This window comes from Marmota marmota, unplaced genomic scaffold, assembly GCF_001458135.2.
Source record: "Marmota marmota marmota unplaced genomic scaffold, marMar, whole genome shotgun sequence".
Taxonomy (NCBI): Eukaryota; Metazoa; Chordata; class Mammalia; order Rodentia; family Sciuridae; genus Marmota; species Marmota marmota.
The window spans coordinates 27,648,957-27,663,920 of record NW_026000082.1 but is presented as its reverse complement, the minus strand read 5'-3'; the positions used below and the strand labels follow the sequence as shown (position 1 = coordinate 27,663,920).

Genomic DNA, 14,964 nt, shown 5'->3' with positions numbered 1-14,964 from the left:
AAGGGCTTTAATGAGTAAAATACAGGATCTAGGGGAATTTTGAGAGTAACTACAAACTTTTCCTGTTGTTAGGTAAGAAGTGCAAATTATGAAACAGATCCATTTGTTCAGGAGTTTCAATTTAAAGTTCGAGATGAAATGGCCCATGTAACCGGACGTGTACTTCCAGCACCTATGCTCCAGTATGGAGGACGGGTAAAGCCTCTTGGTTTTTTAATGAAATATAGGTACTTTGTAAGAATGGAGAGAAGGGTATCATAGCTAAGTCTGGAATTTTAGAAAGTTTTTCGTTATTCCAACAATATATTTTTTTTAATTTCAAAGTAAATGTCCTTGCTTGAATTTAGTGGAATTTGGGGGGTTTTTTAATATTAAAATTATAAACAATATTGATTTAAAATAGCCAGTTTCTTATAAAATATCAGATTTATATTAATTCAGCAATTTGAAATACTTATTTTTGACTCATCAGAATACACCATAAAGTTTTTGTTCTTTTTTGCCAAGTTATTTCTCTTTCTCCTATAGAATCGGACAGTGGCAACACCAAGCCACGGAGTATGGGATATGCGAGGAAAACAGTTCCACACAGGAGTTGAAATCAAAATGTGGGCTATAGCTTGTTTTGCCACACAGAGGCAGTGCAGAGAAGAAATTTTAAAGTAAGGAATGTCATTACTTTGGTTTCAGGGCCTATTTGTATTTGGATTTTAAATTACTCGTGTCTTGTTCTAACAAATGTTCCTTCAACATGGACTTTTTTTCATTCTTCTTTGGTGGTAGTGGAGATTGAACCCAAGGCTTCACACATATCACTGAACTTTTTTAAATGTTTCTTCTTGATACTTTGAAGATTCCTAAATGTGTTAGTCTTAGTAAGTCTTTGATTCATGCTTGTGGACATCCTAAAAGACTAGATTATATGGTATAGTAGCAGCATCATTGTCTTTTAATGGCAGATAGAATAGGTTCAGTTCCCAGCTTTGCCACTTTATTACCATGAATAATTTATTTAATCTGTCTCTGGAGGATTGCAAGTTCAAATCCAGCCTCAGCAACTTAGTGAGGCCCTGAGCAACTGAGTGACACCCTGTCTCAAAATTTGGAAAATAATAATAAAATGGGCTGGGGATGTGGTTCATTTGTTAAGTGCCCCTGGGTTCATTCCCTGTCACCAAAAACTAACTAACAAAACAAATGAGGTTCATTGCTCCTCCCATCATTACTCATTTATGTTAAATACAGAATTTTCTTTAAATATGATATTGTCGGGGCTGGGGATGTGGCTCAAGCGGTAGCACGCTTGCCTGGCATGCGTGCAGTCCGGGTTCGATCCTCAGCACCACATACAAACAAAGATGTTGTGTCCGCCGATAACTAAAAAATAAAATATTAAAATTCTCTCTCTCTCTCTCTCTCTCTCTCTCTCTCTCTCTTTAAAAAAAAATATTAAAAGTTCTCTCTCTCTCTCTCTCTTTTAAAAAAAAAAAAAGAAAGAAAGACCAAGGTATCTTCTCAAGGAATCAGGATTTTCCTTTAAAATAAATAAATAAATAAGATATTGTCCTTTTTTTATGTAGGTGAAAATACATTAAAATGCCTTCTTTGTTTGTTTTTAAATTTCCTTCTCATGTTTTTCATCTCCTCTCAGGGCAAAAATCTTTCCTGCTCTCTTGGTCTGATAGGTCATACTGTGGAAGTTCTGGACTATATTGTAATTATGGTTCTACTATTTAGCTAACATTTAACCTTTGCCAAACACTTATTTCCCTGAAACTGTTTTCTAATCTATGAAATAAAAATAATACCTGACCTGTGTCTCTCAATGGATTTTGTCAAGATCACATTAGAAAACATGTATTAGCTGAAATTTTCAAACTTTTACCAATGGTCTTGGGTAATGTGCTAAGTATTTTACATGTATTATCTCAATTAGTCTTCTTGCCAATCCTATAATGTAAGTAATTGTTTTACAAATATAAAGGGGTAAATGTGTCTGAAATTTCATAACTAGTAAGTAGCAGAACTACAATTGAAATTCTCCATGCTGACTCTAGAGCTGAGCTCTTAACCAGTACACTCTGTTCCTAATGCCCCTTGTAAACTACTAAATACCATATAATGGTATAGTATGCTTTTAGTTTATAAAATACAAGAGTCCCCATTTACGCATTGTTTCACTTTCTATGGTTTCAGTTTCCTACCATCAAATGTAGTCCAAATATATTAGATAGAAAATTTCAGAAATTAGTAGTTCAGCACATAAGTTTTAAAGATATACTTTTTTTCTGAGTAGTATAATAAAATCTTGCACTGTTCTGCACCTTTCTGTCATACCTCACCTGGGATATGAAACATCCCTTTGTCCAGTGAACCCTGCTGTACATGGTTAGTTACTTAGTAGCCATCTAGGTTATCAGATTGACTGCTCTGGTACTGTAGTTCTTGTGTTTAGGTAACCATATTTTATGCTATAGTATTTAAAATCATGTATTATCTTGAACTCATTAGGGATTGGATTCAAGGACTCTACCAATGAGCTACGTCCCCAGCTCTGTTTATTTTTATTTTGCGACAGGATCTCACTAAGTTACCAAAACTGGCCTTCAACTTGTGATTCCCCCTGCCTTAGCCTCCTGAGTGGCTGTGATTAGAGACATGTGCCACTGTGCCCACCAAATAACCTTGTTTTTCATAATAATGCCCCCAAAGTGTAAGAATACTGATGCCGGCAATTTGGATATGCCAAAGAAAAGCTATAGCCAGGTGTAGTGGCACATGCCTATAATTTCAGCTACTCAGGAGGCTAAGGCAGGAGGATCAAAAGTTTGAGGCCAGCCTCAGCAATTTAGCAAGACCCTATCTCAAAGTAAAAAATAAAATGTGGTATTGATGTAGCTCAGAAGTAAAGTGCCCCTGGGTTCTATCCCCAGTACAAAAAAAAAAAACTAAGTGATCCCTTTAAGTGAAAAAGTGAAATTTATCAATAAGGAGAGAAAAAAATCATATGCAGTAAAATTTTTTTTTCGTAAATGTTAAGAAAGAAAAAAACTGCAGAAATTACATCCTCAGTGCATAAGTGCTTAGTTAAGATAAAAAGGCATTAAATTATAAGGTCTGTACTATCCATAGAATCATATATTCACTGGAGGCCTTGGAACATATTCCCTGAGAATAGAGGAAGATTTCTATACGTTATTGACCTGATGTTGCCCTTAACATCAGTAATCCGATGATTATGTGTATATGGAACACACAAATCTTCACTTCATCCTCCATTCATTTTCTATACTTTTCATTACTATTTCGTAGGTATTAATGACTAGACAAGTTTTATATTTAATGGTTTCTTCTTCCAGGGGTTTCACAGACCAACTGCGTAAGATTTCCAAGGATGCAGGGATGCCCATCCAGGGCCAGCCATGCTTCTGCAAATACGCACAGGGCGCAGACAGCGTAGAGCCCATGTTCCGGCACCTCAAGAATACATACTCTGGGTTACAGCTCATTATTGTCATCCTGCCAGGAAAGACACCAGTGTATGGTAAGGATATATTAAAACTGCATTTTCAGGTGGTAGAGTGTTGCCTGGCATGCATAAGATCCTGGATTTGACCCAAAGTACCATAAAAGAAAAAAATCTGCATTTTTCTTCAGGTACTTGATATTCATTTTAGGCTTATGTATCCTGTAGCTTTCAAATACTAAAACATATTTTATGGTACAGTAAGTCGTGCATGTTACTTTTAAATCAGTAAACTAAATTGTTCAAGAAGAGACCTGAGAAAATAATTTTGTAGCTAAGCAGGACATGGTGACACACACCTATAGGCCCAGCTGCTTGGGAGGTTGAGGCAAGAGGATCACTTGAACTCATGAATTCAAGACCAGACTGATCAACATACCAAGAACCTGTCTTAGAGGAAGATAGAAAGGGAGGGAGGGAATAAGGAAGCAAGGAAGGAAAAAAGGAAGAATAGTATATGTTCTCATACAGTTTTTTTCTCTCAGTACTGAGGATTGAACCCAGGGGCACTTTGCCACTAAGCTACATTCCCAGTCCTTTTTATTTTTAATTTTGAGACTGGTCTTGATAAATTGCCCAGACTGACCTCAAACTTGCAGTCCTTCTGCCTCCGCCTCCCAAGTCACTGGGATTACAGGTGTGTGTCACCATACAGGATTTCTCATACACTATGACTGGGAAGCAAAGTATTTCCATAGCTCCTAATTTGTCTTCTTGCCTGTGGGGGTGGTTTACAAGCTAAGCAGGACATAGTGACAACACCTGTAGGCCCAGCTGCTTAGGAGGTTGAGGCAAGAGGATCACTTGAACTCATGAATTCAAGACCAGACTGATCAACATACCAAGAACCTGTCTTAGAGGAAGAGAACAGATTCCTGCTTGGTAGAATAGATTCCTGCTTGGTGGTGTGAGCCTCCTGAGAAGATAAAAAGTCTGAAATATTCAGTAAGGAACAAAACACAAAGTCAGAAATTAGATTTAAAAGGGCAGTGTCTGATGGGTCTTCCAGCCCTGATAGGAACTGGAACTGAACAACTGAAAAAGACCCCAATCCTTTATTTAAGGGGAAATAGATCAAAGGTGGCAGGGATCTTGAAGTAAACAGGTTGTTTGGTGCTTGAAAGGTTACACCCATCTCTCAGTGGCTATGTTTGATCCTAGGGTTGTGAGCTAAAGCAGGGTACCAGCGTGATCTGGGCTTTCTTTCCTAGAAAAGCAGCTTCCCTGCCTTAATGGCTCAAATAATATCCATAATTTATACACAGCTTCCAACACTTGCTTACATTCCATGTAGTCTCTTCCTGAGCAGATAATATAGAGAATTCCTATATACCACCCTGTTCCCTGCAGTTTTTCCTACACAGATATTATTAACTTCTTCCCTTAAAGGGAACATTAAATAAACCAACAGTTTTACATTATGATTCACTTTTTGTATTGTATAATTCTTTGGGTTCTGACAAATGCATTATAATCACAGTATCATACAGAATAGAGTCACTGTGCTAAAAATCCTGTTCATCCTGCCTCTGCCCTGAATTCCTGAAGCTGCTGATCTTTTTGTATCTCTACAGTTTTATTTTTTCTATAATATGATGCAGTTGAAGTATGGAGCCTTTTCAGATTTGTTTCTTTCACTTAGCAGTATGCATTTAGGTTTCCTCCATCTCTTAGGACTTGATAGCTCATTCTTTTGTTGAATTAATACTTCTTTATGGGGGCTGGGGTTGTGGCTCAGTGGTAGAATGCTTGCCTCGTATGTGTGAGGCAGTGGGTTTGATTCTTAGCACTGCAAATAAAGAAATGAATAAAATAAAAAGTCCACCAACAACTAAAAAAATAATTAAAAAAAAAAGTCTTTAGGGCTGAGGCTGTGGCTCAGTGGTAGAGTGCTTGCCTAGCATGTGTGAGGCACTGGGTTCGATTCTCAGCACCACATATAAGTAAATGAATAAAATAAAGGTCTAAACATCTAAAAAAATATTTTTTAAAAAAAGTCTTTATATGGATGTACCACTGTTTATCCACTCACCTATTGAAAGACATCTTGATTGATTCCTGATCAATAAAAGATAAAGAAAAGAAAGTATAAACAGAATGGAAATGTCCATAAAACAAAAGTTGGATAACAACCACTTGGTATGCATCTCATGCCTCTGAGTACAGTGTAATTAGTCTGATTGTTTAGGTATTTCTGTCATTCAATCAAAAGGTAGAGATGAGGGCTGGAGTTGTAACTCAGTGATAGAGCACTTGCCTGTCAAGTGTGAGGCACTGGGTTCAATCCTAGCCCACATAAAAACAAATAAAGGCATTGAACCCATGTACAACTAAAAAAAAATTAAAAAAAAAAAAAAAAGGTGGCGGTGACCAAAATTCATACTCTAAGCAGCAGCTGGAATTGTTTGTAAGTCCTATTTTCTATGTGGTCTCCCAATCCATTTTGAGATGCTTTTTTAATGTTGCTTTCATTGTAATTTTCCTTTTATTTTCAGACCCTCACAGGGACTCTGTATATCGTCTTCTTTCTACTGTGTTATTTTTCATACCTCACTTTCCAACCTTTACCAAGAAAATGAATGTACATTCTTCCTGTTTTGTTGTTGTTGTTGTTGTAAATGAACACAATACCTTTATTTTGTTTAGTTTTTTTTTCCTATGTGGTGCTGGGGATTGAAGCCAGTGCCTCATGCATGCTAGTCAAGCACTCTACCACTAAACAACACCCCAACCCCACATTCTTCCTTCAAATTTCAGTTTAGAAGTTTCTTCTGAGGGGAGAATTTGCCTGACCTTCACAAATCAAATTCTTTCTCTTTTATCGTCAGCACCTTGTACCTCTCCTTAATATTATTTTCACAATTGTATTGTTAAATTTGAGCAGTTATTTAATTAAAAGCGTGTTTATATAACTAGACTATGAATTCTTTGGGGGCAGGAACAATGTCTGCATTGATTCATATACAGATCTTTGTACAGTACCAGTATTAGGTGCTCATTAAAAATTTGTTGGATGAATAATACTGTTTGAAAGGTAATTTGCTCCTATTATAAAAATGTTTTATAAAAATAACAAACACATATACATATATGTGTGTAGGAAGATAATAGAAATTTATCCTGAAGAAAATTATTTATTTGTTTGTTTATTTGTACTGAGGATTGAACCCAGGGGTGCTTAACCACTGAGCCACATCCTCAGCCTTTTTTTATATTGTATTTAGAGACAGGGTCTTGCTGAGTTGCTAAGGGCCTTGCTAAGTTTCTGAGGCTAGCTTTGAATTGCGATCCTCCTGCCTTAGTCTCCAGAGCTGCTGGGGTTACAGGCCTGAGCCACTGCACCGCACCTAGCTCCTCAAGAAATTTATAATAAAGTAAAGATGAAGAAGTTACATATTTTGTTTGAAATAGTGAAAATCTGGAACAACCTAATATATTAGTATAAGTCTGATTAGATCCATTGTGGCATTGGAAAACAGAATAACTGCTACTATATTAATAATAAGAGCAATCTATATATGGAGATTGAAAACCATATTCTTAAGTGAAAATGACAGATTGTAAGACAATGTGTAGTATGTTCTCAGTTTTAATTTTAAAATGTTTTCCACATTACGGTACTGGGTGTGGTGATACTATTACAGGGCTGGAGCCTTCCAGGAAATAGGTAATGCAGTGGACCCCTGTTCAAACCCTGATTCTTGCGATCAAGTCAGGAAGATTTTAGACACATCACTGAGAGTGACAACATGAGTTTATTAGAAAGGATAGGAAAGGAGAAATGGGGAACTTCTTATCGGAGAAAGTGGGTCCTCTCAGAGAAGAGAGCAACAACACTTCTCCCTGCCTTCAGTTTTATTGGAGGTTTCAGGGCAGTTTCAGAGAGTCCCTCCCAGGTCCACCTCTTGACTTTTTTTTTTTTTTTAAGTTGTTGATGGATTTTATTTTATTTATTGATATGCGGTGCTCAGAATCGAACCCAGTGTCTCACACATGCTAGGCAAGTGCTCTACCACTGAGCCACAACCCCAGCCCTACCTCTTGATTTTGACAGCAGGATGACATCACACTTTCAGATCCCCACTGCCATGAAACTCTAAGTCACTTTGGCTCTTGCTGACCACCTCTAATTGGAACCTGTTCTTATAGATTTTATGGTTAGGGAAAATTATCTTTAGCTCCCTGATGTTTAGGATCTGGTCCGTGTAAGGGTCACAGAAATAACCCCCCTTCAGAGTAACTTGTGTTCTTCTTATCCACATTTCCAGCATGCTTTTCTCCTGTAGATAATAGGTATTTTGCTGAGGAATGTAACATATTCTGTGGACTTACACCAGGAAGGGCTACAGGTAAATTGCTTTTTAAAAGTGAAAGTTGTGGGGGTCAGCACAGTAGGCCTATGTTATAGACTTATTCATTTGACCTCATGTTCCCACAACTCAGATCTCTCTGTGTGCTCCATCTGCACATGGTTACTCAGAAGGCTGAGTCAGGAGGATCCCAAATTCAAGGACATCCTGGGCAGTTTAGCAAGATTCTAACTCAAAAATTTTAAAAGGCTGGGGATGTAACTCAGTGGTAAAGCACTTACCTAGCATGTTTGAGGCTCTGGGTTCAATTCCCTAATACTGAGGAGGAAAAAAAAAAAAAAAGTTATGTAAACTGAAATCCTTAGGGTAAAGATTTAGACTTAGATTTCCTTTATGGAAGAGGCAAAGAACAGGAATCTTTTATTATTTACACTGTAATGCCTCAGCACTTTCAAACTAAAGGCTGGAGATTAAAATTGATAGACATAAACATACTTTGACTATAAGTACATTAGTATAAATGAGAAAATTACTGGAAAAGAGTACAATAAAAGATAAAGGATTATGTGTTTTTTGTTTTATAGTTTTTTTTTTAGTTATTGTAGTGATACTATTTTTATGATGAAGGGAGGAAAATTATTTTCCTCAACCTCTTAAGAAGTTCATAGTTGAAACAGACTACTCTAACAAAAGGAAGATTAATGGAGAAAACCATGCAAGTTTATTAAAATATATAGTGCGTATCACATGGGATAAAATTAGTTCACGGTAGTGTTTATGGAGTTTGGCTTAAATAGAATATCTAACAAAGAACATTAATTTTAGAGAACTGACAAAAATAAATAAATTAAAAAGGAAAGCAGTCCCAGGCTTCCAGAAGTGGGAAACTGTGGGGAAAGACGTATATGGAAAACACAAGTGGAGTAAACTCCCCTCACATATTCCTCAGGCACTGTCTTTTGAGATTCCAAGGGTTGTAAATAAAAATTTACATCCTGTCTTTAGGCAAGAAAAGTGAGGGCGGATAAACCAATGGTATTTGTAAATCTCTGACTTGCTATCAGAGAGGGAAGGCAGGGAGCTCCTCTGCATCTTAATTGTATCCACCTCAACAATTTTTTGTATTTGGAAGAGATATGGGTTTTTTTTTCCCAATCTAAAAACATACTTTTTTTTACACAAAGAAGAAAACAATCAGAAAAATTACCACTAAATACTTAACCTAATCTTCAAGATAGTGTACTTCACGTTTTATTAGCATTGTTTTAGTTTTGGTGTAATTTGGAGTATCCTGTAGTACAAGGATGTATTGCAGGGGGGAATGCATAATAACTTTATTTTTCAGTAAGTGGATTTAAGTCCTTGTTCTAACTTGAGGTATTTTATTTATTCCATAGCGGAGGTGAAACGTGTAGGAGATACACTTTTGGGTATGGCTACACAGTGTGTTCAAGTGAAGAATGTAATAAAAACATCTCCTCAAACTCTCTCAAATTTGTGCCTAAAGATTAATGTTAAACTCGGCGGGATAAATAATATTCTTGTACCTCATCAAAGGTAAGCTAATCACTTATAAAAATTCTCATTATTTTTCCTGTCTTTATTTTTCTATATATGGCCACATATAATTACTGTAAGCTCTGACTTAGAGATAACCTTGATGATTTCTACCATGGGATATGTAGACATTTTGGCAAAAAAATTAAAATAGTTTGAATTGGCCCACTCTGGCCCCTATTTTCATTTAGTATGCAAACTACCTCTTGCCTTGTCAGAAAATATTGAGAACTTTATTTCTCACTGGAGAGCCTAGCTTAAAAAGAGCTTTTCCTTTATTTAATAATCATCTTCATCCTGATTTCATGAGGTTAACTGTCTTGACTTATATACATACGTAAGCATTAGAACAAGTTTGGTCCATGTGTATTTGGAAAATAAAAAAAGCTCCTTTTTTCCCTGCCACCCTCTACCACCTTATCCCTATTAAATATGAAACGAGATTCATAAATAAGAGGGATGTGTTGAGTTTTTTCAACAAGTTTAATAACTAAAAAACAGTCTTTTGAATTTTAAAGGATATAATTTTAAAATAAAAGGAAAGGCTCACTACTTTGTGACTATTATATGTTACTCAAATTTATACATTTGGCAAGAGGATGGGGAGTAGTCAACTCCCATAATCTTTCCCATATAAAGTCTAATGATTCTTTTTCTCCTTGATGTATAAGCAGATTTTTTAAATTTGAGAAAAATTGGTGGATTAATATTTATAATTACTCTGATTACAGAGAACATTCGCATCAATTGCCCTTTGCAGCCACCAGCACTTACTGCTTAAGACAAAAATTGTTCTCACAAAAATGCTAGGCAGCTCTGTTGTGACAGTTTCTACTTTATTGACTAGGGATTCTTGAATTAAGAGGATAAAGCACTTGGTAGTCGAGGCCTATGAAGCTGTCTATTCAGGACTTCCTCTGTGCTGACAGTGGCTTGCAGTTATGTTGCAATCATGTGAAACAGATAAATGGATGATGAATTATCTAACCCCTTTAAAAAATGTGTTTAAGACCTTCTGTGTTCCAGCAACCAGTGATCTTTTTGGGAGCAGATGTCACTCATCCACCTGCTGGTGATGGGAAAAAACCTTCTATTGCTGCTGTGAGTATCATTAGGCAGGTCTTTCCCTCCCTCCCTCACCTCCCCCTCCTCTCTCTTTGGTCCAGGATTGAATCTAAGGATACTTAACCACTGAGCAACATCCCCAACCATTTTTATTTTTTATTTTGAGTCAAGGTCTCACTAGGTTGCTTACAGCCTCATTAATTTGCTGAGGATGGCTTTAAACCTATGATACTACTTAGGCAGGTTTCTTTTATCTAAAGTTTAGACCAATATCAACATTTTAGTTTCAGCTTTTTGAGTTTTAATGATATTTTCTTTGTAGCTAACTTTCATAAATGTTCCTTCAGGTTTTTTTTTAATTTTTTTAGATGTTGATGGACCTTTACTTTATTCTTTTATTTATATGCAATTCTGAGAATTGAACCCAGTGCCTAATACATGCTAGGCAAGTGCTCTACCACTGAGCCACAACCCCAGCCCCTCCTTGACTTTTTGAGCATGGAGTTTTTGTTTGTTTGTTTTGTTTTTGTTTTGTTTTGTTTTGTTGGTGGTACTGAGGATTGAACCCAGGGCCTTTTGCATGGGAGGCAAGTTCTCTACCAGCTGAGCTATATCCCCAGCCCACTTCCTTGAGTTTTTGAAAAGAATGATTATTCTGGTTTGAAAACTACAAGTTCTATATATATATTAAGTCAAGTTTGTTAATTATGTTACTCAGCCCGGTATGGTGGCACACACCTATAATCTCAGTGGTTTGGGAGCCTGAGGCAGGAGGATTATTAGTTCCAAACCAACCTCATTACCTTAGAGAGGCCCTAAGTAACTCAACAAGACACTATCTCAAAAAATAAAAAGGGCTAAGGATGTGGCTCAGTGGTTAAGTGCCCTTGGATTCAATCCCTGGTACCCACTCAAGAAAAATTATCCTGTTTTAATTTGTCTGTGTGATCTCTCTGTGATTGTGCATTTTCAGTTACTTCTATGGTTCAAAGAGTTTGTTTATATATTTCAGTATTGTCTTTGTTAGGGATAAGGATGAAGGGAATGAAATGGTTTAAGTTTTATTTTTGAAGCATGAATTTGATATAGACTATCCTGGAAGAAAGAATAGGGAGGCCCAGTAACTAGCTTGAGGCTATGATCTGAATAACGTTTTAAGTTCATACTTTGATGTCTCCTTTGCTTCAAACACGTAACAATATGAAACAGGACATAGAAGGGGACAATTGAGATAGCCAGTTTGAAAACCAAGATTAACATCTCTGAAGACCTAATACACAACACAATTGCAGCCCAAGAAGACTGACTACAGATTCAGGATGTCAGATCTAGGAGTTTGCAGTAAAAGAACTCCTCATTTTTTCTAATTTGTTCTTTTTAGATATACATGATAGTAGAGTGTATTTTGACATATTATACATACATGGAGTATAACTTCCCAATCTCACGATTGTACATGATGTGGAGTTCACTGGTCTTGTATTCATATATGAACGTAGGAAATTTATGTTTGATTGATTTCTACTGTCTTTGCTTTCCCATACCCTCTCCTTTCCCTTCATTCCCTTTTGTCTTATCCAGTTAACTTCTATTCTTCCCTCCTACCCACCCCTTATTGTGTGTTAGTATCTGCATATCAGAGAGAATATCCAGCCTTTGGTTTTTTGGGATTGGCTTATTTCACTTAGCATGATATATTCTTATATACTGGCAAATGCCATAACTTCATTCTTATTTATGACTGATTAATATTTCACTGTGAAAAAGAACACATCTTCTTTATTCATTTATCTATTGACGGGCATCTAGATTAGTTTCATAGCTTAGCTATTGTGATTGAGCTGCTGTGAACATTGATGTGACCACATCACTATAATATGCTAATTTTAAGTCCTTTGGGTATACACCAAGGAGTGGAATAACTGGGTCAAATGGTGGTTCCATTCCAAGTTTTTTGAGGACTCTCCTACTGCTTTCCAGAGTGGTTACACCAGTTGCAGTCCCATCAGCAATGTATGAGCATACCTTTTTCTCCACATCCTCACCAACATTTATTGTTACTTGTATTTTTTTTTTTTTTTTGTAGCAGAGATAGAACCCAGGGGAACTTAACCACTGAGCCACTGACCGGCCCTTTTTGTGTTTTATTTAGAAACAGGGTCTCGCTAAGTTGCTGAGGGCTAAGTTGTCTCGCTAAGTTGCTGGCTTTGAACTCGCAATCCTTCTGTCTCAGCTTCCTGAGCACAGTGACATACACACTCAGCTGTTACTTGTATTCTTGATGATTGCCATTCTGACTGGAGTGAGATGGAATTTCAGTGTAGTTTTAATTTGCATTTCTCTAATTGCTAGAGGTGTTGAACATTTTTTCATATATCTCTTGGCTGATATTTCTTCTTCTGTGAAGCGCCTATTCAGTTCCTTTGCCCATTTATTGATTGAGTTATTTGGGTTTTTTTTAGTGTTAAGTTTTTTTAGAAACTCATGATTTTAAAATTTATGGATCCTAACAGTTCTAAGATAATGCTAAAATATTAAGTCTGACTTCTAGGGCTGGGGTTGTAGCTTAATGGTGGGGCGCTTGTATAAGGTGCTGGGTTTGATCCTCAGCACCACATAAAAATAAATAAAATAAAGGTATTGTGTCTATCTACAACTAAAAATATTTTTTTAAAAAAAGTCTGACTTCTATAATGGGTTGTTAAAGTAGAAGAGATACAAAAAGAAGTCAGTGGTTTGAATTGGTCCCCCTTTTTACTTATTTTCTTTTTCTTACTCTCTTATGCATGTCTTTTTGTCCTTTTCTTTCTTGGCTAATCTTTACCAAAAACAGTTAGAATCTAATTGTTAGACCAGGCATAGTTGTGCACACCTGTCTTCCTAGTAACTTGGGAGGCTGGGGTAGGAGAATTGCAAGTTCAAGGCCAACCTCAGCAATTTAGGAAGAACCAGTTACAAAATAAAAGTCTAGTGGTGTGGCTCAATGGCACAAACCCTCTGTGTTTAATCCCCAGTACTACAAAATAAATAAACAATCTAATTGTTAAATACAAAGTGCAGCCTACTTATAGGAAAACAGGTTTTGACATTGTAGTAGGTCTTTTATTAACCAAGAATTATCTATTTGTATTATTCTTAAAGAAAATAGTGATGCATAGTAAGGTTATAGTAAAATGTAAATGAAATCCACATAGTTTTCATTATTTTAATTTCTATTTTTCTTTACTTTTTCCAACCTAGGTTGTAGGTAGTATGGATGCCCACCCAAGCAGATACTGTGCCACAGTAAGAGTTCAGAGACCCAGGCAGGAGATCATCCAGGACTTGGCATCCATGGTCCGAGAACTTCTCATTCAATTTTATAAGTCAACTCGGTTCAAACCTACTCGTATCATCTTTTATCGGGATGGTGTTTCAGAGGGACAGTTTAGACAGGTTGGTTGTCTGGGATCTCCTCAAACTATGGTGTAATCAAATGCTATACTTACCATATGGTATCTGGTTCTGAAGTTGAAATCTTTCAACTGAGAGTTCCTAAATTCAAAATTTGATTCTTCATAGACTTTCCTTTTTAATATGTTCACTACGGATGTGTAATCTTTGATTATTCTGCTAATAATTAAAATGGATAATTAAAATGGAATAGGAAGTATCTTAGCTATAAGGTGATAAAATTAAGAAATCCTCAATCTAAATCTTTATTTTACTTTGAAGAATGTAAAAAAGAACAGTTGACTCTTTCCATCACATTTCTCTAGGTGTTATATTATGAGCTACTAGCAATTCGAGAAGCCTGCATCAGTTTGGAGAAAGACTATCAACCTGGAATAACCTATATCGTAGTACAGAAGAGACATCACACTCGACTATTTTGTGCTGATAGGACAGAAAGGGTAATCTTATTTAATTTTATATTTTTTAATGTGGTACTGAGGATCTAACCCAGTACCTCACACATGCTAGGCAAATGCTCTAGCACTGAGCTACAACCTCAGCCCCACAAAGGGTAATCTGTCATAATGTTGTTATAAGCCAAACTTATCTAACAGAGTTCACAAAGCACTTATTTAGGGCCTTCTGCCAGTAGTGGGGTTCAGCCATTAAATTTTGAATAAAGAAATATCAAAATAGGTTAATTATTACTTAACTTTCTAGAATTTCTAGTAACTCCAAATGTTTGAAATATCATTTTACTTTGTTGTTATGAAGAAACTTTTAGAAAAAATAGGTATATTTATTTATCTGTTAATTTTGCAGTACTAGGGATTGAACCTAGGACCTTGCATATGCTAGGTAGAGCATTCTGCCCACATCCACAGCACTCATCCCCAGCCTTTTTATTTTTGAGACAGGGTATGCTTAAATTGCACATGCTGGTATTGAACTTGAAATTCTCATGCTTCAACCTCCTGAATATCTGGGATTATAGGCATGTACCATCTTCTTTTCTTTTTCTTTTGGTGCTGGGGATCAAACCAGGGCCACTTGCATGCTAGGCAAGTGCTC

The 14,964-nt window shown here is 36.4% G+C and overlaps 1 protein-coding gene across 6 annotated transcripts in view; it reads left to right on the top strand.

Annotated features, from left to right (window-relative positions):
* Ago3 (argonaute RISC catalytic component 3) overlaps window positions 1-14,964 on the top strand; it is a 91,629-nt gene that overhangs the window by 64,093 nt on the left and 12,572 nt on the right. For all 6 annotated transcript variants that reach the window (XM_048815754.1, XM_015485273.2, XM_048815757.1 and 3 more), the window contains 7 exons: window positions 73-195; window positions 529-662; window positions 3,360-3,544; window positions 9,234-9,393; window positions 10,404-10,494; window positions 13,699-13,893; window positions 14,217-14,351. In XM_048815754.1, coding sequence (XP_048671711.1) covers window positions 73-195; window positions 529-662; window positions 3,360-3,544; window positions 9,234-9,393; window positions 10,404-10,494; window positions 13,699-13,893; window positions 14,217-14,351 — 1,023 coding nt within the window. The remainder of the gene's footprint in view (window positions 1-72; window positions 196-528; window positions 663-3,359; window positions 3,545-9,233; window positions 9,394-10,403; window positions 10,495-13,698; window positions 13,894-14,216; window positions 14,352-14,964) is intronic.